The sequence below is a fragment of the Oryctolagus cuniculus genome, chromosome 17 (genome assembly GCF_964237555.1).
Source record: "Oryctolagus cuniculus chromosome 17, mOryCun1.1, whole genome shotgun sequence".
Taxonomy (NCBI): domain Eukaryota; kingdom Metazoa; phylum Chordata; class Mammalia; order Lagomorpha; family Leporidae; genus Oryctolagus; species Oryctolagus cuniculus.
In genome coordinates this window covers 19917606-19942274 of record NC_091448.1, presented here as the reverse complement: position 1 = coordinate 19942274, position 24669 = coordinate 19917606, and the positions used below count along the sequence as shown (strand labels likewise).

The 24669-nt window shown below is 59.2% G+C and overlaps 3 protein-coding genes across 5 annotated transcripts; 2 read left to right on the top strand and 1 right to left on the bottom strand.

Annotated features, from left to right (window-relative positions):
* Positions 1-1039: 1039 nt before the first annotated feature.
* IFI35 (interferon induced protein 35) lies at positions 1040-8332 on the top strand. Of its 3 annotated transcripts, XM_008271536.4 has the most exons (7): positions 1040-1226; positions 6022-6111; positions 6746-6893; positions 6967-7073; positions 7162-7348; positions 7431-7537; positions 7728-8062. In XM_008271536.4, exons 1-7 carry the CDS (start codon positions 1194-1196, stop codon positions 7917-7919), a joined length of 864 nt encoding a protein of 287 aa, XP_008269758.2. In that variant the 5' UTR covers positions 1040-1193; the 3' UTR covers positions 7920-8062. The 3 variants fall into 3 exon arrangements, with proteins under 3 accessions (XP_008269758.2, XP_069916756.1, XP_017204701.2); XM_070060655.1 differs by lacking the exon at positions 7431-7537 and having other exon boundaries at positions 7728-8332; XM_017349212.3 differs by lacking the exon at positions 6022-6111 and having other exon boundaries at positions 1047-1226.
* On the bottom strand, positions 8198-15544 carry VAT1 (vesicle amine transport 1). The gene is made up of 6 exons (XM_051825701.2): positions 15057-15544; positions 11344-11551; positions 10564-10734; positions 10385-10474; positions 9695-9936; positions 8198-9571 (listed from the first exon to the last, which is right to left on the bottom strand). Exons 1-6 carry the CDS (start codon positions 15462-15464, stop codon positions 9488-9490), a joined length of 1203 nt encoding a protein of 400 aa, XP_051681661.1. The 5' UTR covers positions 15465-15544; the 3' UTR covers positions 8198-9487.
* Positions 15545-17497: 1953 nt separating this feature from the next.
* RND2 (Rho family GTPase 2) lies at positions 17498-20911 on the top strand. The gene is made up of 5 exons (XM_051825702.2): positions 17498-17755; positions 18224-18311; positions 19087-19196; positions 19889-20023; positions 20173-20911. Exons 1-5 carry the CDS (start codon positions 17654-17656, stop codon positions 20419-20421), a joined length of 684 nt encoding a protein of 227 aa, XP_051681662.1. The 5' UTR covers positions 17498-17653; the 3' UTR covers positions 20422-20911.
* The last annotated feature ends 3758 nt before the right edge of the window (positions 20912-24669 follow it).

The following is a 24669-nucleotide window of genomic DNA, read 5'->3' as shown; positions in this document are numbered from 1 at the left end:
ACGAGAACCTGAACCTTGCCCTGCCTCCTCCCTCTCCCTGATGGGAACCAGCTGCCTTGGACTGAGAACCCCCCAGCCTTGGGGGGGGGGGGTGGCTCAAACCTTAGCACAGGTGGCGCTCCCCTGTGTGGCTGGTTAGTCACACCTCTCGGGTGCTGCTGGTATGGGAGCCCCCTGGAGAGCTGCCCTGTAGGATACCCGTGGTGGAAGCTTGGACCCAGAACGGGGTTCACGGGGACAAGGGAGGGCTCCCCAAATGATCTGGCAAGCAAGGGTGATCCAAGCAGTTTGGGATCTCACCAAGCCTGGGTTATCTCACCAGTGGTGTAAGGAAGGTTGCTTCCCCTCCGGTACCTAAGCTGAAGTGAGTGTGCAGCTGAACTCACCTGGGCCTGACATTGACCACGTCTCACCTGGGATGGGATTGGGAAGTGAGCTGTGGACAGCCCAGGACGGATGTTGGCGTCAGGACTAAATACGTGCTCCCTCAAGTACTCTGAGTTACATCTCCCATGTAGTACGTGTTTGTGGAAGCACTATTCGGTAGTTTGCCTACCCAAGGTCATGGAAATGGACTTGAAATTAAACTCTTCTTTGGCTAAAAATTTAGCAGTTTGCACTTTATTTCAAGTCCTAAGTTAGAGTACTTCAACAAAAGGTGGATGCGTGTTTTTCTGCTTCCTAGCAGTGTGGCCTAGGACAAGTTTCTAAATTTTTGTCTCTGTTGTCTTGTCAAATGGGAAAAGTAGAACCAGCATCATGGAGTTCTTTGGGAGAGAATTCACATAAAGCATACTGACATTGGCATATAATAGAAGTCTCAAGTGAGCTGTAGGGGCTTTGCCGTGGACTGTCAGTCTGTGTGTCTGAGTTGACAAATGTTGCAGCGTCCCTACCCAGCATCCTTCTGGTCTTTAGGGAAGTAGGGCAGATTCTGCTGGTGGCTGGGGCCTGAGTGAGGTCTCGCTGTGGGGTGGAGCAGACCTCAAAGACCAGGGAGGCTCCTCCCAGGGGCGGGCCAGCTTCAGAGGCAGGGACTTCCCAGAAGCGAAAGTGGAAGTAAACTGGCTTGCAGAACCTTCCCAAGTGTCTTCTGGCCAGCCCAGCTGCCGCTGGGGGAGACCGAAGTCCCTCGAGAGTTTTGCGGTGGACCCTGCCTCTGTACCCAGCTCTGCAGCCTTGGCTCTGTCCAGATGGACCCCAGACCCGCATCAGTGAAGCTAGATGTAAGTGAGGGGCAGGGTGCTGGGGTGGTAACAAGCAGAGGGTCTTAGGTGGCAGCACCTGGCAGCCGGGATGTCCCCTACCCATCTTTTTTTTTTTTTTTTTTTTTTTTTTTTTTTTTTTTTTAAGACATTTATTTGAAAGGTAGAGTGACAGGTTTTCCATTCGCTGGTTCTTTGAATGGCCAGAGCTGGGCCAGGAGCTTCATCGGGGTCTCCCACTTGGGTCCGGGGTTCCAAGCACTCAGGTTATCCCCTGCTGCTCTCCCAGGCTGACTAGCAGGGAGCCGGATGGAGCAGTGAGGTCTAACGCGGCTAATCCACAACACTGCCCTCCGCCTAGCTCACACCTGCTTATGGCCTGGGATTGCCTCCCCCTGAGTCCCCTGTTCCCTGTTGCATCAAAGAATTCTCCAAGAACTTGCACCCTAGGAGCTCACGGGTTCCTGGGTGAACCTGAGTTTTTCTGGAGGGAGAATCTACCAGTGCCGTTGAATTCTGTGACCCAAATAATTGTTGTAATGATGAGTGATATCCTCATCCCTGAGGTCCCCCTCCCCCCCATTTCCATCGCCACCTGGAGCTCTCTGCAGGGGCAGGAAGAAGTGTTCTCCCTCTGTCCACTCCAGCCCATGAATGCCCCTACTTGGGCTAGACCACGCTGGTGCAGCCGGCTCCTTGCTGTTCCCAGTGGCCAGCGCAGTGCCTGGAGTGCAGAAGGCACTCTGCAAACAGTCTTCTCTGCAGTGTGCTCACCCTTGTCCTCCCTGATGCTACTGCAAGTGTGAGAGGACTCCAAAACAGTTTCAAAATGGAAATAATCAGTTCAGTGCAGGAAGTTTAGAAATCCTGCATACAAGAAGGCTTCAAAAAGTTCCATTTCCCATGAACTTTTTGAGTACCTTTATATATCGATCTCTGGAAGTTTCTCGACTGCCCCTTGAGTATAGTAAGAAAAACCACAGGTCCTAGATCAACCTTCTTGGTTTGGGGGCCGGTGCTGTGGCGCAGTAGGTTAATCCTCCCCCTGCAGCGTTGGCATCCCATATGGGTGCTGGTTCTAGTCCCAGCTGCTATGCTATGGCCCGGGAAAAGCAGCGGAGGATGGCCCAAGTCCTTGGACTTTTGCCACCCACATGGGAGACCTGGAAGAAGCTCTTGGCTCTTGGTTTCAGCCTGCTACAGCCCCAGGTATTGTGGCCATTTGGGGAGCGAAGCAGCAGATGGAAGATATCTCTCTCTGTCTCTCTAACTCTGCCTTTCAAATAAATCAATAACCCATAAAGCACACTGTAAGAACTCAGTCCACTGGCAAGCACGTACTGAGTGCTAGATCTTGACGTGCATTCCCGTGGTTAACGTCGCCGCTGCTCGCCTCTTCAGATCCCTGCTCCCAGCGTGGTCTGGAGTCGCCCCCGCCTCTTCCGCCTGCCAACTCTGCACTTAGATCCACCTAACAGGAAGACGTGTGCTCAGAAACTGCTCACCTTTTGCTGTCTAATTCCTCAGCATTTTGTGCATTAGTAGATATCCTTATGAATTAAATGTTTTAAAGTCACAGTTGTAGGGGGAGGGGAGAGAAAGAAAAACCTTCCATCTGCTGGGTTGCTCCCCAGATGGCCGCCATGGCCAGTGCCAGACCAGGCCAAAGCCAAGGGACAGGAGCTTCATCCCAGTGCCCCATGTGGGTAGCAGGGCCCCAAGCACTAGTGCATTTAATTAAAATATTTAAATCAACAGAATAGAGATCACACTTTGGTTTTTTGAAAGGTTATTTATGTATTTATTTGGAAGGCAAGGAGCGAGAGCTATTGTGTTCACTGGCTTACTCTCCAAATGGCCATAATGGCCAGGCTGAAGCCAGGAGCCAGGAGCTCCATCTTGGTCTTCCACGTGAGTGGCAGGAGGCCCAGCTCTTCAGACATCATCCACTGCCTTCCCATTAGTAGAAACTGAATCAGAAATGAAGCTGCCGGAGGCCAGCGCTGTGGCACAGTGGGTTGATGCCCTGGCCTGAAGCGCCAGCATCCCATACGGGCACCAGTTCTAGTCCTGGCTGCTCCACTTCTGATCCAGCTCTCTACTGTGGCTTGGGAAAGCAGTAGAAGATGACCCAAGTCCTTGGCCCCCTGCACCTGTGTGGGAGACCGGGAAGAAGCTCCTGGCTCCTGGTTTAGGATCGGCCCAGCTCTGGCCATTGTGACCATCTGGGGAGTGAACCAGTGGATGGAAGACCTCTCTCTCTGTCTGTACCTCTCTTTGTAACTCTGTCTTTCAAATAAATAAAATAAATCTTTAAAATTAAAAATTTTTTAAAAAAAGGAAAAAAATGAAGCAGCCAGGACTGGAACAGGCACCCTGTTATGGATGCCAGTGTCACAAGTGGTAGCTTAACCCACTATCTCAGTGCTGCCAGCCCCCTTGAATACTTTTATATTTCGCTGTTTTATATTATTATTTTTTAAGATTTATTTATTTTATTTGAAAGAGTTACAGAGAGGCAGAGAGAACCTTCTATCTGCTGGTTCGCTCCCCAATTGGCCGCAAAGGCTGGAGCTGTGCCAATCCGGAGCCAGGAGCCAGGAGCTTCTTCCAGGTCTCCCACATGGGTGTAGGGGCCCAAGGACATGGGCCATCTTCACTGCTTTCCCAGGTGCATTAGCAGGGAGCTGGATCAGAGTGGAGCAGCCAGGATTCAAACTGGCACCCGTATGAGATACCAGCACCGCAAGTGGCGGCTTTACCTGCTACACCACAGCATCAGCATCAGTCCCTAAATTTTTTTTAATGAATTAAAAATCTTCCTTTTAAGGAAATGATCAGAAGTTAAGAGCCAGCGCTGTGTTGGGCCCCTGTACCCATGTAGGAGACCTGGAAGAAGATCCTGGCTCCTGCCTTTGGATTGGCGCAGCTCTGGTCATTGTGGCCATCTGGGGAGTGAACCAGTGCTTGGAAGATCTCTCTCTTTCTCACTCTTTCTGCCTCTGCCTCTCTGTAACCCTGCCTTTCAAATAACTAAATAAATCTTTAAAAATAAATCTTGACCTTTCTCTCTGTCTCTCTCTCTCACTGTCCACTCTGCCTGTCAAAAAATAAAAAATAAATAAATAAATTCGGCCGGCACTGCGGCTCACTAGGCTAATCCTCCGCCTGCGGCACCGGCACTCCGGGTTCTAGTCCCAGTTGGGCGCCGGTTCTCTCCCAATTGCTCCTCTTCCAGTCCAGCTCTCTGCTGTGGCCCGGGAGTGCAGTGGAGGATGGCCCAAGTGTTTGGGCCCTGCACCCCATGGGAGACCAGGAGGAAGCACCTGGCTCTTGGCTTCAGATCGGCGCAGCACGCCGGCAGTGGCAGCCATTTGAAGAGTGACCCAACAGAAGGAAGACCTTTCTCTCTGTCTCTCACACTGTCTAACTCTGCCTGTCAAAAAAATCTTTAAAACAAACATACCCCCAAAATCTGTTTGATTGATATATATATATATATATATATATATACACACACACACACACACACATATTGACCAGCGCTGCGGCTCACTAGGCTAATCCTCCGCCTTGCGGCACCAGCACACCGGGTTCTAGTCCCGGTCGGGGCGCTGGATTCTGTCCCGGTTGCCCCTCTTCCAGGCCAGCCCTCTGCTGTGGCCAGGGAGTGCAGTGGAGGATGGCCCAAGTGCTTGGGCCCTGCACCCCATGGGAGACCAGGAGAAGCACCTGGCTCCTGCCATCGGATCAGCACGGTCATTGGAGGGTGAACCAACGGCAAAAGGAAGACCTTTCTCTCTGTCTCTCTCTCTCACTGTCCACTCTGCCTGTCAAAAAAAAAAAAAAAAAAAAAGAAAAAATATATATACATATATACACACATATTTTTAATTTAATTTTCTTTGAAGAGCAGAGAGACAGAGACAGAGAGATCTTCTATCTGCTGGCTCATTGTCCACATGCCTGCAACAGCTGGGGCTGGGCCAAGCCGAAGTCAGGAGCCCAGAACTCAACCCAGGTCTTTCGCATGGGTGGGAAGGACCCAAGTGCATGAGCCATCACCTGCTGCCTCCCGTGTATGCATTAGCAGAAGCACGAGGTCGGAGGGGCGCTTCATGCGAGTGCGGTCACAAGTAGCCCCTCCTCTTCCACCCAGACTCCCCCAGGGCAGCCTTCAGTCTAGTGGATCTTCTCCTGCCACGCCCTTCCTCCAGTCCAGCAGCGACTGCCCCTCCCCCTCACTGCTCCCACCTGGTCTGGCCTCTGTCATTCACCGGGCCATGGCCTCTGCTCACAGCCTTTCTGCACACCCGTTTATTCACAAAACAGCCAACTATTCCTGTTCAAACCCAAGGCCAAAGACTGGTGTTGTGGCACATCAGGCTAAGCAGCCGCCAGCAACGCCAACATCCCCAGCATCCTGTACAGGCGCTGGTTTGAGTCCTGGCTGCTGCAGTTCCGATCCAGCTCCCCATTAATGTGCCTGGGAAAGTAGCAAAAGATGGTCCAAGTCCTTAGATCCCTGCCACCCACATGGGAAACCTGGATGAAGCTCCTGGCTCCTGGCTTCAGCCTGGCCCAGCGTCAGGCGTTGCCGCCATTTGGAGAGTGAACCAGTGGATGGAAGAGCTCTGTCTCTCCTGCTCTCTGTAATTCTGTGACACCCACCTGCCATGCCCTGAGGGGAATGGGCCAAGAGCAGCCCAGAACAGGATAAAGGGTTTAGGCTGGAGTCCAGATGAGCCCACCCCTCGCCTGGGTGTGCTCACCTCGGGGCAGGTGCATCTCCGGTTGGTCCTTTCTGCTGTCGCAGGTGCTCCACGCCTTTCAGGAAGAGCAGGTCAGACTCCAGATGAGGCTGCAGGAGCTGAGAGGGAAGCTCAAGGACTCCCCCAAAGTCAAGGTAAGCTGGGAGATAGATAGGGAGTAGACTGGAGCTCTTAGTTTGAGTCGTGGCTGTGCCATTCCTTGCTGTGTGATCTTAGGTGTGTTGCTTGAACTCTCTGAATGTCAGCCCTCTCTTCTGTAAGGTGGAGCTGCCACCCTCCCAGGCTTGTATGTAGGGATGGGCGTGGCAGCGTGGGGGGTTAAGCTGCTGCTTGGGATGCCTGTGCCCTGTAGCAAAGCATCTGTTTGAGTCCCACCTCTGCTTCTGGTCCAGCTTCTTGCTAATGCACCTAACAGATCACAGTCCAAAGTGCTTGGGTTCTTGCCACCCACAAGGGAGACACGGATGGAATTTGTAGCTCCTTGCTTTGACCCCAGCTGTTGTGGGCTTTTCAAATAAATAAAACGTAAAGATCTTGGGGCCAGCACAGTAGGTTAAAGCTACTGCTTACAATGCCGGCATCTGGCATCAGAGTGCGGGTTTGAATCCCAGCTGCTCTACTTCCAATCCAGCTCCTTCTTTGGGCCCCTGCTGCCTATGTGAGAGATCCACATGGAGTTCTGGGCTCCCGGCTTCAGCTGGCCCAACCCTGGCCATTGAGACCATCCTGGGAGAGTGTGTGTATCAGTCTCCCTTCTTCCACCTCCAGGTCCCATTCCCAGTGCCTGAAATCCCCCTGGTGTTCCACGGACACACTCAGCAGGACAGAGGCGTCCCCAGAACTTTGGTTTCCAACCTACGGATCTGTTGCCCATTGCCGGGAGGCTCGGCCCTGGTCACCTTCGATGACCCCAAAGGTGAGCCCGAGAGCAGCCTCAGGCAGGAGACCGGGAGGCTTCCAAGTACTGACCTGTCCTCCTGGCCACCAAGTGGCTGAGCAGGTGCTGCGACAAAGCAAGCACAGGATTGACATGGAGGACTGCCAGCTGAAGGTGCAGGTGCAGCCCGTGCAGCTACCCATGGTGACCACCATCCAGGTGACAGGACAGCCGTGGCCTGGGCACGCAAGGGGCGAGATGCACCTGGGCATGTCTGGGACCACCACCACCCCCCCGTCTCCTGCAGGTGTGCAGCGAGATGAGCGGCCAGATGGTGCTGGTCAGTGGCTTCCCCGCTGGCCTCCAGCTGGGAGAGGAGGAGCTGCTGGACAAGCTGGAGATCTTCTTTGGCAAGACCAGGAACGGGGGCGGGGACGTGGAGACCCGGGAGCTGCTGCACGGGAGTGTGGTGCTGCGCTTTGCCAAGGAGGAAGGTACAGGTCCCTGGGGCCTCCCGGTAGGGAGGTGAGGGAACCGGGTGCACAAGGCCAAAGGTCCACCCGGCCTGTTCCCCAGTGGCCCGGCGCCTCTGCCAGATCGGCGAGTTCAAAGTGCCGCTGGGCGGGAAGGAGGTCCCGCTGAGAGTCTCTCCCTACACGAGTGGGAGGATCCAGGAGGTCAAGGTAAGTGAAGAGCGGAGGCTGGGCCAGGTAGTCGGTCTGCTTCCTGCCCCAAGCCCTACTGACCAGCCTACTGCCAGCCGCTCCAGGCCTCCTGCCCCCTCCCATACCCCCACGGGGCACTGCCTGCCCCAGCTTCCGCCCCCAGCCTCTGGCTCCCAGAGCCTCTGCCATCTCCCGCCTCCTCTTGCAGGTCACACCCCAGCCAGTGCCTCGCTCAGTGCTGGTGCTGAACATCCCGGACATCCTGGACGGCCCGGAGCTGCACGACCTCCTGGAGATCCACTTCCAGAAGCCCACGCGCGGGGGTGGGGAGGTGGAGGCCCTGATGGTCGTGCCTGCGGGACAGCAGGGCCTGGCGGTTTTCACCTCGGAGGCGCGCTAGGGGAGGGCTCTCCTCCCCAGCCCCTGCTGCGGTTCTCAGAGCGCCCGGGGTCGGGGCCGGTGCTAGAGATCTCCGTGCTTGCCAGCAGGGGGCAGCATCCCAGTCTGCGATGGCTGCCGAACAGTAAAAGTGCCCACACACCCTTTCTTCCATGTCATTTCATTCAGGAAAGGGAGGAAGCCTGAGAGGGAGGGCAGCGTCCCCCGCCTTCCCGCCGTCAGCACGGGCCTTCCACAGGCTCGCCTCCCTCTCCACTCTCAGAAGCAGCAGCCAGGAGCCAGGGTTTGGCTTTTTATTGACACAAAAGCAGAAATCGCACTTTCCACGTTTGGGCCTCATGGAGACAATGCAGAGACTGAGCCCTCCCCTCCCCCCCAGCAATGGCTGGGGGCAATGACCCTCCCCCCATCACAGCCCCCCAGGCAGGGGGAGTCCCCTCCCCAACCCCAGCAAGTCCCCACTTTGGTTCCAGTGGCCCGGGTCCTCCCTTGCTCCATCTCCACACCCGAGCTCCGGGCAAGACGGCAAAGCTGCCTCCCATCAAGGGAATGTGCTTGGATTTTCGCTCTGCTCTCGGGGGCTTTGCCTGGGAAACGCTACCCTCATCTCGCTCTCCTCACCCACGACAGAAACGGCCACAGTCAGGGCAACTGCTTCCACCCTCACCCCAAGAGGCCACCCCCCCACCACTGGCACATACACAGATTTTTGGCAGTGTTGTCGGACTGGGGAGGCGTAAAACCCCAGCTCCACCAGAACAAGGCACTGGGGAGTACAGGGGTGGAGGGGGAGGCCAGAGACAGGGCCCTTCCCCGCCCCCACACCAACGCACAGGTTTTCTGTGGCTAAGGCACTGAGAGCAAACGCAGAGGCCTCCGGGAAAAGCGGGGGTGCCCAGCATCCCGGCAGAGCTGTGACCTAGGGGAGCGCGTCTCATTCCTGCCCGTGTGCTAGGAGGCAGCCTTGGTTCAGAGTGACAGGAAACCAGTGGGTGGAATAGGCCCCTTGTGCTTACGAAGCTGGAGACAGAAGACAGGGCTGGGGACCGATCAAGCCCAGGGCTGGGCGCTGGTTGGCCCTGGCCGCAGGGACACCAGGGAGAGACAGGGACGAGCCGGACTTACACAGATTGGCCCCGTATCCTGAGCTGTTTCAATTCTTTGGGGAGGTGGTGGGGCAGGGGCAGGCGGGAAGATGAGACAGGAAGCACACAGAGCAGGACGGGGAGGGATTGGCTAACCTTGGCACAAAAGCAGCACAACAGACCCGGGGGCGGGGGGCAGGGGCAGGGACAGGAAGCAGCCGGCCTCCCTCTGACCCTCCCTGTCCCCCGGCAGGGCCTTGACATCCAAGTGGTCACTTCCCAACCTCTTCCGAGGGCAGGAAGGTGGGGGGGAGGCAGCCCTGACCGTAGAGAAAAGAACAGGGCGGGGGGGGGGGTCGCCACTGAGACCCTGGAGGAGGGGGCAGAGCACGATGATGGACGATGGCATGTGACAGTCAGGTGGTCAGGGAGCGGGGCTCACGGACGCTCCTTTCCTGGTCTCAACGTCCCGCGGCCCCTCGCCCTAGTTCGCCTTCTCCGGCCCAGGCACCAGCAGGACCTTGCCCACGTTTTTCTTCTCCTGCATCTGCTTCATGGCATCAGCCACCTGGGGAGGGGGAGGAGACCCTGCTCTCAGTGCCATCGGCCCCCAAGGCCGCCGGCCCTGCCCCCCCCCAGGGGGACCCCAGTCCTACCCAGGCCCCGCCCCCAGCAAGGCCAGCACACTCACCTTCTCGAAGGGCCAGACGGAGTCGATGTGGGGTTTGATGCGGCCCTGGTTGTAGAGAGCCAGCAGGCGGGCTACCACACCACTGACCAGCTCCACCTCCCCCTCCAGGTAGCCCAGGTGGAAGCCGCACACAGCCCGGTTGGCCTGCAGCAGCTGCAAGGCTGTCACGCTGAACTGGTTCCACCACGTACGGGCCAGCGCCATCAGGTTCCGCTTGGGGCCCGTCAGCAGGTTGGCCATTCCTGAGGGACAAGGTGACGCGGCCTGTGAGTGCAGGTGACAGGCGCCGCCCTGCGTGTCTGAGCCCATACTCCTCTGCCTCCTGTTTTTTTTTTTAATTAAAATGCAGCTCGCCCAAGAGGCCCAGGGAGGTAGGGCAGAGGGCAGGTGGACTGGTTGGTTTACATCAGAATAATCCCCAGACAGGAGCCCCAAGAGGACACAGAACTTACGGAAGTGGCTGATACCGGGGAAGGCAGTGATCTGACCGCCATTCCCAACCCTGCCTGCTACAGAGCACAGGTGCACGGGGCCGGAACGCACCGGACCTCTCCTAACCCTGGTGCTCTCTTCAGGGTGCCCGAGTCCCTACCCCTGCTTCATGCAAAAACCCTAGGCTGCTACCTCCCAGCCCTCAGACCCGCCCTCCTGCCCCTGACATGTTCTCTCCATCCCTCCCCACCAACTCACCGTAGGTGATGACTTTACCCATGGGCTTGAGGAGATTGTAGCCCTTGGCAGTATCTGACCCACCCAGAGGGTCCATGACGATGTCCACTCCTGTCACGGAGTAGGAGACCCAGGATCAGGATTCGGGCCCGGAAATCCATGTCCCCCACCCACCCAGCCCACCTGGCCCCGCCCCCCACCTCGGGGGGAGATCTTCTTGATCTCATCCACGTAGTCGGCCGTGTGGTAGTCGATGGCATGTGTGACTCCGTTCTCCTGCAGTGCCTTGTGCTTGCTGGCCGAGGCTGTCCCGAACACCGTCACATTCTCCACTGTGCGACACAGCTGCACGGCCGCCATGCCCACGCCCCCTGCAGCAAGGGGATAGGGAGTCTCCTAGCAACCACTCGCCCCCAAAGGACTTGGCCCATCAGCTTCCCTGCACCTAGGCTCATCTCCCGGGACTGCAGAGGAGGAGGTGCCAGCCAAGGACACGTTGCTGACGGCACACCAGGCCGCACTGGTGCCTGAGCGTTACCTTGGCAACCACCCTGCACAGGTCTCTGGGCAGCACAGACCAGGCAGCCTGGAGTTGCCATGACAACAAGCCACACAGGCCACAGGGAAGGAGCCTGGATGGAAATCTAGGTGGGGTGAGGCAGAGGGGTGGGGGAGGGGACTTCGGCAGGCTTTGTGGTGCTGCGCGTGGAGCCACTGCTTGGGGAACCCACATCCCACTTCAGAGTGCTTCCCTGCTTCTGACTCAGCTTCCTGCTAATACCCCTGGGAGGCAGCAGATGACCCAGCAGACGGTGGGCCCCTGTCGTCCGAGTGGGAGACCCAGATGGAGTTCCTGGCTCCGGACTGGCCAAGCCCTGGCTGCTGCACTCACTGGGGTACTGAACCAGTGGATGGGAGATCTCTCTCTCTCTCTCTGTGCTTCTGCCTTTCAAATATAAAAAAAGGAAGGGACCTGTCACCTGCTGCCATGTGTACCAAGACGCTGTGGCCAGGCCGCAGGTTGCCAAAGTCGAAGAGGACCATGTAGGCTGTGATGTAATTGACCAACAGAGCAGCAGCTTCCTCGAAGGTCATGGCCTCGGGCATCAGGAAGGTCTGGGCCGAGGGCACTGTCACCTCCTCTTGCCACATCCCTGACCGGTTCAGCACCATCACACGGTCCCCTGTCTTGAGAAACGGAAGACGACCATTCAGTCACCCATTCACGCGCCCAGGAGACCTGCTGGCTGCGGGACCCCCTAGAGAAGCGGCGGCTGTCATGACGTCCAGCTGTGCTACTCTCAGCAGCTGTCACTCACCTCTGTCTACGCTCCCGGAGGGCCCGGTGCTACTCCAAGTGCTTTCCCATCACTGCTCAATGCTCACACCGGTCCTCTGAGGTGGACACTGCTCTTAGCTCCACCGGACAGACCTGAGATTATGGGACACCCCTGGGGGTGAGGAGTTTGCACTAAATGACATCTAACTGCTTCCATTACAAAAATGGCTCCACTCTTCACTCACAGAGTGACCCTCGGCAAGTACAAATTCTTAATCTTTTCAAAATTTCATTATTTATCACTACTGGGCCATTCACATCCCATATAAGAGTGCCTGCCCTGGCTACTCTGTCCTTCCAATCCAGCCCCTTCTAACACACGTGGGAAGCATCAAGTACTTGGGTTCCTGCCACCCCCGTGGGAGACACAGAGAGAGAGGTTCCTGGCTCCTGGCTTCAGCCTGGCCTAGCCCCAGGTGTTGCAGACGTTTGGGCAGTAAACCAGCAAATGGACAATCTCTCTCCCTGTCAGTCTGCCTTTCAAATAAATAGATAGACCTTAAAATCTGTACGTAGGGCTGGCGTTGTGGTGCAGCTGATCAAACTGCCATTTGCTGTACCCACAATTCCATAGGGGAGTGTCGCTTTGAGTCTCAGCTACTCTGATGTGTCACCTGGGAGGCAGCAGCTGCTTCAGCCCATGTGCTTCAGTCCCTGCTGCCTGTGAGGGAGGCTGGGATGCAGTTCGAGGCTCCTGGCTGTGAAGTAGCCCAGCCCCAGCCATTGCAAGTATTTGGGGAATGAACCAGTGGATGTAAGATGTGTGTGTGTGTGTGTAAATGTGTGTATTCTGCCTTTCAACTAGATAAAAACAAAATGAAAGTGACACCTCCATCCACCGGTTCACCTGGTTCACTCCCCAGATGGCCGCAGTGGCCTTGGGAAGTGACACCGGGATCTGGAATGCACTCCAGGCTCCCCACACGGGGGGCAGGAGCTCAGTCACTTGAGCATCGCTGCTGCCTCCCCAGGTCTGCATTAGCAGGAATCTGAAGTCTGAAAGGAGAGGCAGGCACCTTAACACCTGTGCTAAACACCTGCCCTGCTTAACCCTTTTGAGTTCCAGTTTTCCTATCTGGAAATTAGGGCAATTAAAAGAGGATTAAATGGAGGGGGGGGATCGCTCACTGATTTTTATCACGGTGTCTGGCGCACAGAAAGCGCTGGGTAATGCTGGCCAGCAGCCATGATAACGGCAGCAACAGGCAGGAGTGGGAAGTTGCACCGTCATGGGGTAAGGGCCCCACGTGCACACAGGCTCTGAGCCGTCAGGGCTGGGTGTGACCCCCTCAGGAGAAGCTGCATTTGAGCCGGCACCAGGAGCCCAGAGACAGTGCAGGAGGGGCCGAGGACACCCCCCCACACACACACACACACGCCAGGGAGAGCCTTTCCCTACTCTCTGCCGCCTGCAGGTGGGAACCAGGGCTGAGATGAGTGCTCCCTCCAGGACCGCAGTGGCCAGGCTCAGGGAAGCAGCAGCACACAGACAGGTGTGAGCGCCGTGCCCACAGACAGGTGTGAGCGCCGTGCCCACAGACAGGTGTGAGTGCTGTGCCCACAGACAGGTGTGCGTGCTGTGCCCACAGACAGGTGTGCGTGCTGTGCCCACAGACAGGTGTGCGTGCTGTGCCCACAGACAGGTGTGAGTGCCGTGCCCACAGACAGGTGTGAGCGCCGTGCCCACAGACAGGTGTGAGTGCTGTGCCCACAGACAGGTGTGCGTGCCGTGCCCACAGACAGGTGTGAGTGCCGTGCCCACAGACAGGTGTGCGTGCCGTGCCAGGGCAATCTGGGTCTGTCTTGGTCCCGGCCAGGAATGACAGGAATGTTGTGGATTCACGGGACAGGATGGTGAGGGAGAGGTTAGCACCTCCATGCAGGCTGGGCATGTCCTCAAGCCCCCACACTCCACGGAGGGGGAGGTCTGCGGTGGGCTGGGACCTTTCCCGGACGGTTCTGTCCAGGATGAGACCTGGGGACCACTGGGAATGTCCCACCCCGGAACACAGGAGGACCCATTCGCAGGAACAGCCCTGGAGAACTGGGAAGACTGGTCAGGTGGAGCCCATTGGAGGTCACCACCATGTCAGGAGGGAGAACCCTGCCCACAGAATCCAGGTTCTCACGTGAGGTTGCTCAGGGCAGGATATCCTGTATTTATCAGGCGGAAAGCGTGGGGAAGAGGTTAGGTAGGAGGCTTTCAGCAGTAACACAAACTGCAAATATCTGTGCCCCCCCCCCTCCATTCCTTCTAGCACCTTCTCGGGAGTGGGATCTCTGTACTGAGAGGTCAGTGCAAGGGTGGGGCCACAGCCGATGCAGGGAGCAGCTGTTTGCGGCAGGATAAATCCAACAAATCCAGGAAGGCAGCTTCCCAGGAGCCTCTCTTGCAAGGGGCCCGATTTGAAAAGAACCCCCCGAGGACGTGCAGAGAGGCCTGGCCCCAGGTCTCCCACAAAAGTCGGTCATTAGGAATCGTCCCCTGTCCGGGGCTGCGGCGAGGACTGCGGAAACAGACCGGCCGGGCCGGGCTAACCTGCTCTCGGTGCCACACCTTCGCGCACCCCTGGCTGCGCCGGCACTGCTCGGGTTTCCGAGGCGGGGGTCCTCCGCCCGGCCGGGCAGAGGCTGTTCAGCCCGGAAGTTCCCAAGGGCAGCGCCGGGGTCGCGGCCCGATGGCTGAGTCACGGGAGGAGGAGACACTCGGTCCCGGGAGCCAAGAGCCCGAGACAAAGATCCGGAACCCCGAGGCCAAACTGGCAGCGGCGGCCGCAGCGGTGCGCGGCTCCGTCTTCCCCGGGATGGGCGTGGCCCCCCTCTCGGGCTCCGCCGGGGGAGGGGCCGCCTCTCGCCCCCGCAGACCACGGGGCTGCATGTGACTGGGGCTCTGGCACGGTCCCCGCGCCCCCGCCCAGGCCCGCCGCAGAGCTGCTGAGCGCCCTCGGCGAAGGGGGCCCCAATCGTCACGCGAGGGTCACAGACCCTCACCATCACCCGAAGGCTGTAGAGGGGGCAGGGGTACAGGTGAGGTCTCACTGGGGGAGTGGTACGGGATGGGGGGGATAGAGGTCATCGCGCGCATGCGCAGGGCGCCTCATTGTTCCCCCCACCACCGCTTCTGGGCGGCGGCCACAAGCGAAATGGTTGGGGAAGGGGCTGACAACGCCATCCATGCACACACATGCACACACACACACCCCGAACAAAGCTTGCTCTCCTCTCCGGAGGTCTCAAAGCCCAAGTTCCCTTCCTACGCCTTCCGTGCCGTCCTCGGGGTTCGCGCCCGCTCCCTGGGCGCTGCCACACCCCCGGCCCCCGCCCACTCCGGCCCCCACGGCCCTGCCCGCTCACCTTGCGGTCGGTGACTCCCTCGCCCACCGCAATCACCTCGCCCGCGCCCTCCATGCCGGGGGTGAGGGGCGGCGGCGGCAGCCGGTCGTACAGCCCCTGCCGAGCCATGAGGTCGGCGAAGTTGAGCCCGCAGGCCCGGACGCGCAGCGTCAGCTGTCCGGGCCCGGGGGCCGGAGGCGCGGCCGGCCGGCTCTGCAGCTTCACCTTGTCGTAGCCACCGAAGCCCGTGAGCACCAGGCAGCGCAGCGGCGGCGGCGGGGCTGCAGCCTCCCCTTCGGAGGCCACGGGCGGTTGGGGGTCGCTCGCCGCCTCGGCTTTCGGGGGCTGAGAAGTAGTGTCTTCCCCGGCCCCTGCCTCGGCCGCCGCCACCACGGCGGCCGCCTCGGCCACCTCTCTCTCGGCGGACATGGCTGGGACTCCCGACGTGCGCGCACAGCTGGACCGAGAGTGCACAGCTGGGGAGGGCGGGGCGCGCGGCGGGAGGAGCCGCGGCTGCGGGCTGAGGGCTGCGGGCAGCGGGGCGGGGCCGGGGGCGGGAGGAGCCACGGCTGCGCGCAGCGGGGCGGGGCGGGGCGGGGCTAGGGCGGGGACTCGCGCGCCGACTTTAAGGGCCAAGGCCAAGGCCGCGAGCGCTCCGGGGGCAGGCGGTTGACTTATGCGGGCGGACGCACGAGGGGACATCCTTGGGGTCGTGCAACACCGCGACTCGACTGATTTATTCATAGTAAGCCTTATGTCAATTTAAAGCTATCAACCCCAAATCCTGAGCGTGCACCAGATTTGGGGAGCCAGCCACCTGTGGACGAGAACCCTGTGACTCAGGCCCTGGCTCTACTCCTAAGTAACCCAGACAGGGATCACTCGCTGTGATCTTACAGTGCTGAAGTAGGAGCAAGGAGGCCAAACATTCAAGGCGTTCTGACCTGGTTGATGCTGTGTCTCGTTTTCCCTTCTGCAACATGGTTACAATGCTGGTGCCGTGCCCCAGTTTTCTCTACAGGGTTATGTAGGAGAAGACAAAATTAAATCAAGTATCTTCCACTTCAGGATGCACTTTTCAAAGGTGGGGCCGGCGCTGTGGCGTAGCAGGTAAAGCTGTTGCTGTCAATGCCAGCATCCTATATGGGCACCGGTTCGAGTCTCGGCTGCTCCACTTCCAATGCAGCCCACGTGGGAGACCCAGAAGAAGCTCCTGACTCCTGGTTTCGGCCTTGCCCAGCCCTGGCCAGTGTGGTCATCTGTGGAGTGAACCGGGGGATGGGAGATCTCTCTCTAACTTTGCCTTTTAATTAATGCAATAGATCTTTTTTTTTTTTTTAAATTTTTTTTTTTATTTTTTTTATTTTGACAGGCAGAGTGGACAGTGAGAGAGAGAGACAGAGAGAAAGGTCTTCCTTTTGCCGTTGGTTCACCCTCCAATGGCCGCCGCTGCAGCCGGCGCACCGCGCTGATCCGATGGCAGGAGCCAGGATCCAGGTGCTTTTCCTGGTCTCCCATGGGGTGCAGGGCCCAAGCACCTGGGCCATCCTCCACTGCACTCCCTGGCCATAGCAGAGAGCTGGCCTGGAAGGGGGGCAACCGGGACAGAATCCGGCGCCCTGACCGGGACTAGAACCCGGTGTGCCGGCGCCGCAAGGTGGAGGATTAGCCTATTGAGCCACGGCGCCGGCCTTGCAATAGATCTTTTTAAAAAGGGTAAATGATGCCATGCAAATGGGAAACAGTGGCTTGATTATTGGTCCCTGAATCGAGCCTGAAAGTGACTTTGGCTCTTGTCTCTGGCTCCCGCAGAGCTGTCAGCTCTCACTGTCCCTATCTCCCGGAGCATCCGCCAGAGGACGCAGCTCTCCCGAAACTGGGGGAGCCCGGTGCAGGCTTCCCGCTGGCCCAGGCCTGCCGTCGTCACCCCGCACTCGGACCCGACCGCACATCGTCACGGGAACGCAAAGCCACCGAGTTAGCGCCTTTTTTACGGAAGTGTTGGAGTCCGTACCCGCGTGTCATCGGGACCCCGGCCAGGACGTGAGCGTGGAGGCGGGAGCCAAAGCCGAAACGACTCGCTCCTCCCTTTGCCATCTCACGCCCCCCTGTGTTCAGGAAGTGGATGGCCGTCACCGCGCGTGTCCGCACTAACACACCTGCGTGCACGCAGGGCCACCCCGAAGGCCCGAGCCCCGCGCGTGTGCTGCTCCCACCCCGCCCCTCGGAACTTCACCCATACTCGGCCCCCCGACCCCATCCCCAAGGAAGCCAAACCCGGCGCTGCCTGCGTCAACCCAGCAGGGGCCCCTGACCCCTGAGAGTCCCAGAGCTCGCCGCAACCCGGCTCCCGCCCTGCGCTCCCCAAGCTCCGCCCACATCTCCTGGGCCCCGCCCCCGGCTGCGCGGGTGGGAGGCGGGGCCGGGGGCGCGGCCGCCGGGCTGGGGGCGGGGCGTGGGGGGGCCGCGGCCCCGGGCGGGGGCTCGGCGCGGGCCCGCGAGATGCCGGTGTCGGCGGCCCGAGCGGCTGCAGCTGCAGCGGCGGGGGAGGCGGCGGCGCAGGCGGCGGCGGGGCCCGGGAGGGGGGCGACGTGGGGGGCCGGCGAGTAGCCGGGACTATGGAGGGGCAGAGCGGCCGTTGCAAGATCGTGGTGGTGGGGGACGCAGAGTGCGGCAAGACGGCGCTGCTGCAGGTGTTCGCCAAGGACGCCTACCCCGGGGTGAGGGGCCCGCGCCGTGGGAGGGGGGCGCTGGGGCTGCCGGAGGAGGGGGTGACGGGAGCCCGAGGATGAAAGGAAACCGATGCCGGGGTTACCGGGGGCGAGAGAGCGCGGAACTCGGAGGATGGGGGAGGCGTTGGGGGCTTCGGGAGCACTGCGGAGGACTGGGGTGGGAGGACTCAGGAGCAGAGTGCGGTGGACTGGGCTGGCGAGACGCGGAGGGTCTGGGAGGGAGCGCCTGGGCGACGCTGGAGGTCCTGGGCCGGGAACAGCGGACGAACTAGGGGCCGAGCGGCCGGGAGGGGCCTGGGAGCCTGGCGCGGATTCCGCGGCGGCGGCAGCTCCCAGGATCTCCCCTTCACCCACCCCCAGAGCAACTTGGGGTTGCAGGGACGGGGCTGGATCGGGTGTGGGCGTGAGGAGGGCATTGGTCTGGGGAGTCTCATCTTGACCCCTGCGTGTCTGCAGAGTTATGTCCCCACCGTGTTTGAGAACTACACCGCCAGCTTCGAGATCGACCAGCGCCGCATTGAGCTCAACATGTGGGACACTTCAGGTAGCCAGGTCCCTCGGGGTCACCCTGACTTCCAAGGGCCCCTACCTTAGATTTCGGGTCGCCCCACCCATCCAATTGCAGGAGGAAGGAAAACCGAGTTTGTTTAAAGTTAGGGAAACTGAGGCAGGACTTGCTGAGCCTGGCAGAAGCCCAGTCCTGAGGGAGAAAGCCCCTTGGCTGGGTTCCACCTCCCTGGAAGAGCTGGGAAGGAGGGGCTTCTGTCTGGGGACGGTGTTTCTTAGAGGACAGGACCCAGTGTAGAAAAGACACTGATTTTCTTGGTGGGGGTAGGTGGCGTCTAGTTTGAACTAGAGAAATCTGCGATCAAGTCCCAGAGGGAGGGAGAGCACTTGCCCGCCCCTGCTCCTTGCCCCCCCCCCCCGTGTGGAGGGGTTTCTGTTTCCATGCACTCCCCGGGGAGGGGGGCTTCAGAAGATGCCCCGCAAAGCCTCGGAAAGTGCATGCGGAATGTTGCCGGAATATTCGTGGCTTTCATGAGCTTTGTCAAGGGGCCCCAAACTCAGGGAAGATGGAGAGTGATTACTTTTCGAGACCTGTAGGGAAGCAGAGCGGTTCCCTGCCTGGATCGAGTCCCCCCTGCTCTGCTGCTCTCCAGCCCGCAGAAACCACAGCCTCCCTGGCAGGTCCTAACACTTCTGCTTTCCATTCTCTGCTCCCGCACCCTGGATCAGGACTTCTAGGGCCCCCGATCCCCTCCCATGCCCCCCATCCACTCAGCCCCCTGTCTGTTCCTTCACTCCCCGTCTTCTCTCAGGTTCTTCGTACTACGATAATGTCCGGCCTCTGGCCTATCCTGACTCGGACGCCGTGCTCATCTGCTTCGACATTAGCCGGCCAGAAACACTGGACAGTGTCCTCAAGAAGGTGGGAGCCCGGGGGAGCAGGACAGCCGGACAGGGGCACTGGACACCGTGGTCCTGACCAACATGAGTCAGGACGAGGGTGAGGGCTGGGGCACGGCCATCAGCCTGAGAGTGGGGGAAGCACTCACCCTGCCTCGCCCCTGCCTCCCACTCCTCCTGTCCTTCTCTTGACCTCTTGACCCCTGACCCCAGCTGGGAGCTCAGAGCTGGTTACCAAATGCAGCCAGGGGAGATGGGGAGATGCGGAGAGCCAGAGGTGTACTCAATGATGGCTCTTGTGCTCCCCCAACTCCCTGGGTGTGGGAACCCCAGATGGAGGGGCTTAGGAAAGCCCTGTGGCCTCCTCTAGGCCCCTATTTCCATGAGAAAGGCCCATGGTGAATGGACAGAAGTCAGGGAGGGCAGCCCCAGCTCCCAGCGGGGAGGGAGGATTGGTCTGTTCCCAGAGGAGTGATGGGAAAAGGGAGCGGGCATGGGAGGTCGCACACTGGCAGACCCTTCATGGTCACTGACGGAGAAAGAGGGTCCCCCCAGCCCCACCCGAATCCTCCCTCTCTCCCCACCCCCTGGTACCTCCTGCCCCACATGGGAGGGTCCCAAGGGGTACTGGGTTTTGCGTGACTTGAGGAAGGAAGGGCTTCCTCTTGGGCCTCCCTCTAACCCTCCACCATTCTGTTTTCTTCCCCCGAACAGTGGCAGGGGGAGGCTCAGGAGTTCTGCCCCAACGCCAAGGTTGTGCTTGTTGGCTGCAAACTGGACATGAGGACCGACCTGGCCACGCTGAGGGAGCTGTCCAAGCAGAGGCTTATCCCCGTTACCCATGAGCAGGTGGGACCCTTGACCTTTGCCTAACCCAGCCGAGGCCTCTCACCGTGGCCCCTCTCAGTCTCCCTACCTGGCCCCGGGCCTCTGTCCTCCAGGCCCCTCCCCTGCAGCTGGCTGAACCCCTTCTCTTCTCCCATGTGCTTCGTCCCCAGGGCACTGTTCTGGCCAAGCAGGTGGGGGCCGTGTCCTACGTTGAGTGCTCTTCCCGGTCCTCTGAGCGCAGCGTCAGGGATGTCTTCCACGTGGCCACAGTGGCCTCCCTTGGCCGTGGCCACAGGCAGCTGCGCCGTACTGACTCACGCAGGGGACTGCAGCGATCAGCCCAGCTGTCAGGGCGGCCAGACAGAGGGAGCGAGGGCGAGATGCACAAGGATCGAGCCAAGAGCTGCAACCTCATGTGAGGGGCTGGGGAGGGGCGGCCGGGCAACAGGTTCCTCCTGACCTGACCCCAGCTGGGAGGCCAGGGGCAGCAGAATCCATTCTCCTGAGCAGGGGGGTTGGAGGGCAGAGAGGTGTCCCCAGTCCCTACAGTCACCCCTCTGTCTCCACTGGAAATCGAGGGGGCTAACGGGGAGCAGGCATCAGGTGCATGAGCTGGGGTGTGGCTTATGGGGGCTAGGAGATCTGGCAACAGCAGTGACCTTGACTGAGTCTTGTATTTGAAGGGTACCTTTCCTCCCCGTAGCCTGGCTGGCTTCCTTCCCTTGGGAAAGTGTCCATCCCACGATTTTCTCTTCCGCTCCTCTCACTTCTACAGCTGTTCTCACACCTCCTAACCTCCAGGCCACATGCACTACATTAAAATGCAAGAAGCCCCACCCCACCCCACCAGTCCCAGCTCCCTGTCCCCTCCACCCCTAGTCCCCCAATAAAGCCCATGTCCATGGAAAACGGCTGTGGCTTTAGTTTTATTGCTTGCTTTTTTTTTTTTTTTTTTTTTTTTTTTTTTTACCAAACTACCAGCCTCTAGCAGGAGGAGAAGCTAGACCTGAGGGTGTTTCCTGTCCATGCCCACAGAAGGAGCAGAGGAAGAGCCGGGTTTGGATCAGAGGAGTCCTTTCTTAGCCAGAGGGGGGCGAACTGCCGAGTCTTGGCACCGTTCACCTCCTTAACGAGGGGGACAATCCTCAGGCCACTGGGGGGTGGTCTTAGAGTGGCAGAGGCGCAGTTGGTCAGTCCAGGGTGGGGGCAGGAGTCTCCACTAGCCAGGGAGGGTCCTGGTTCTTCGTCTGTCTCCACCCATGGCTTGCAGCCTGCAGGTGCCCTGGGGCAGGGGGGGGCATCGCAAGCGTCCACATCACAGGAGCTGGGCTTTCCCCATGGGGCAGCTCGATGCTGGGGTCTCCTCCCATTACATCCTGCGCTCCTTGAGGATTCGGGGGCATCAGCTGGGTGCCTAGGGTCACCCCCCCTCCTCTAGAGAAGGAAAGCCGTGGAGGGGCCGGCCGGGGCGCTGCTTGTCAGGCAGGACAGTGCTGGTCTGTGTTCTCGGGAGTCTGGTTTCAGACTGTCCTGTATTCCCTGCCTGGCTCTGGTCCCACTGGCCTCTTTTCGGTGACATTCTCCCCCAGGAACCGTCCCTCGCTGTCCCCTCCCCCAGCCCCAGCCCGGTGAGGGAACACAGACCTTACCCCCCCACAGATGACTGCCCCCCCCCAATCCACAGCCCATTCCGCCCTCATTCAGCAGATCTGAGCTGAGCACCTGCTGTGTGCCACTCACTGTCTTGGGTTCCCCAGCTGGGGCCCACCCCGTGGGACAGGGACGAGAAGTTTCCCGGGTGTGAGGGAGTCTGGGATGTCTACACAGGTAGGGGCTGCTTGGGGCACCATATAAGGAGGAGGAGGTGGCCTGGGAGCCAGGCCCCCCCTGGAGGGCTGAAAAGGAGCTTGCCAGGCAGGGGAGGGGTTGGAAGGAAAGGAGCTCTGGGCAGAGGGTACAGAATGTGCGAACACGTGGAGGTGAGAAGGAGCGGGCAGGATCAGGGCTCCGCGGGCAGAGAGAGCAGCAAACAAGGATGGAAGGTGTTGAGGCTCCTGCGGGGCCCACAGGGAACCCGGACTTCATTCTCAGGGTACGCGGGGCCCCCAGAAAGCTCGAAGGGTGGAGTGATCACATTTGGATTTGGGCTGGATGCTTATCTGGATGAGGAGTCCGATACTGGAGGATTCGGCTCTGAGATGCGTCCTTTCACATTGCTCCTTTCCCTACGGCAGCACCCAGTCCTGGGACAAGGAATCTACCCATTCCCTGGCTTGTCAGGCCTGCCCCCACCCCGGGAAGTCAGCCTCAAGGATTCTAGGATAACTTCAAGGGCACTGGGCATCCCACCTCCTCAAACTGAGACCTGATTTGGGGGCTAAAGCTGAGGCTTCCCCCTCTACCCCCACCTCAAGGACCTAGGGTTCTGGCCTGAGGGTGCAGGAGGAGAGGGCTGGGTGAGTCTCTGGCTGTGCTGTCAAAACCGATTTGGGATTTGGGGCCCACTGCTTCTCATTCTCTTCGGCCTCCTCCTGGGCTCAAGGCGGCAGCCAGCAGAGTGTGGGGTGCTGTGCCCCCTTTTCTCTCAACTTCCCTCTCCTGCCACTCGCACTCAGGGAATGCAAACGCATCTCAACATCCACCTCAAGCAAACATAATTAGGAAGATAAATCAGCTGCAGGAACCCCCAAAGTTTAATCCATTTCCAAAGCGCCGGGAACAGATTCAGGTCCCTTCGGCAGGGCTGAGTTGCCAGACGTTGTATTTCCAGGGAAGGGGCTCCCGAAGGGTGGGAGCAGGGAGTGGGGCTGCTCCTTGGTCTCAGGGGCCCCTGCAGGCTGGAGGGAGGGGACCCTGCTCCCGCCCCCAGCCCAGATGCCAAGTCAGACCCAACTTCCTCCTCTGCACTGTTTCCCCCACAAATTAGACACCCATTTGGGAAACAATGTAGCCTCGTTAATCATTTAATGAAATAAACAACTAATCATGCTGTGATGCTGCCAGTGTTTCTTAACCTCTGCAATCAGCCTGCCTATGAGGGGGGTGGGGGCACCGTGGGGAGGAAGGGGACTCCCTCTAACCCCCGAAACTCTGACAGCGGCTTCTCCCTGGTGTCTCCAGTCCCCTCAGGAGAGACAGCCCTGGGAAGGGCATGACATTCGCAGGCAAGTCTCAGGGCCTGGGTCCAGCCCTGTCACTTCCTCCCTGGGGAGCCAACATCTGTCTGAACCTCAGTTCTTTCACCTAGAGAAGGGGCTGGATCACCATGTGTGTTGTTGAGGAAGAATTGGAAGAGGGAACATCTTAGAAAAGCTGCTTGGCCCTTTTTTTTTTTTTTTTTAAGGATTTACATATTTATTTGAAAGAGTTTCAGAGAGACAGGGGGAAGCAGAGACAAAGCCAAGCTTCGGTTCACTCCGCAAATGGCTGCAACAGCTGGGGCCAAGGTAGGTGGAAGCCAGGAGCTTTCTCTGGGTCTCTCACATGGGTAACAGGGGCCCAAACACATGGGCCATCCTCCACTGCTTTCCCAGGCTATAGCAGAGAGCTGGATCAGAAGTGGAGCAGCCGGGACTCGAACCGGTGTCCACATGGGATGCCGGCGTCGCAGGGGGCAGCCTCACCCACCATGCCACTACCTTTGGAAGGGCCTGAGCTGCTGTCTGCCTCTATTCTCTAACCAAGATTTGCAGGCTTGAGTGCTTCTGAGCTGAGGGAATCAGGAAAGACTTCTTGGGGCAGGGGGTGTTTTGTGCTGGGATCTCAAAGCTGGAGGAGAGCCAGGAGGGGAGGTGGCTGCATCTTCCCACACCTCTCCGGGGGGTTGGGGGGGAGCGCCAGTGACTCCTCCACAGGCTGAGGTCCTCTGAGCTCCCTTATTACTTTTCCTGAAGTCTCTGGGTGAGAACCCCATGTTGCCATAGTAACCCCACCCCAGATACACTCAGCTCAGTCCGGTGGGCTGAGGAAGGTGGGGAGGGCGGGGGGAAGGAGTCAGGTCCTTAAGTCATGTTCTTCATTTCCCACCCCACACTCTCTTCCCCAGAAGGGGCTCAGTGCTTTGTTCTAAGAGTTCTACCCAGGGTGGCTCCTCTCCTGCCCCCCTGCTCCTCTCCTGCCTCCCTCCTTCCAGCTGGGTTCCCAGGTATTTTCTCTCTTCCAGGTGAGGGTCAGAGTGGGGAGGGGGGCTCCCAGGCTGCTACCCCCCAGCAGCTGGAGGGACAAGAGAGACCTGTATATAAGTGCCCCTCCCCCAAGAAAATGCCTCTGCTGTTGACTCCTAAATAACAGATGTCTGTCTGCATATTAATGAGATTGGACGAATAATTGGTGAGTTTTTCATTCAGTGTCAGAATGAACCCAGAGGCCTTATGTTCGTGCACACAGACACCCACTCGCCCCCACCCCAGCTCTCCCTCCCCCCAGTGCACAATGGAACAGAGCCGGCAGGCTTGACCCACAGAGGGGAGGGGCAGATGGGAACTGGGCAGGGGTGTCAGCAGGAGGGAGACCCCCGTGGTCTGTGTGTGTCGGGTCTCTGGATCACTGCCTTCCCATCCATGCCAGGGGCAAAGCTGGCATCGGTGAGACAGCAGCACCCCGCAGGAGGGACCAAGGCGCAGGTAGGAGAGGGTTCTGGGGGAGGAAGTGGCCTCCTTCAAGGAGGC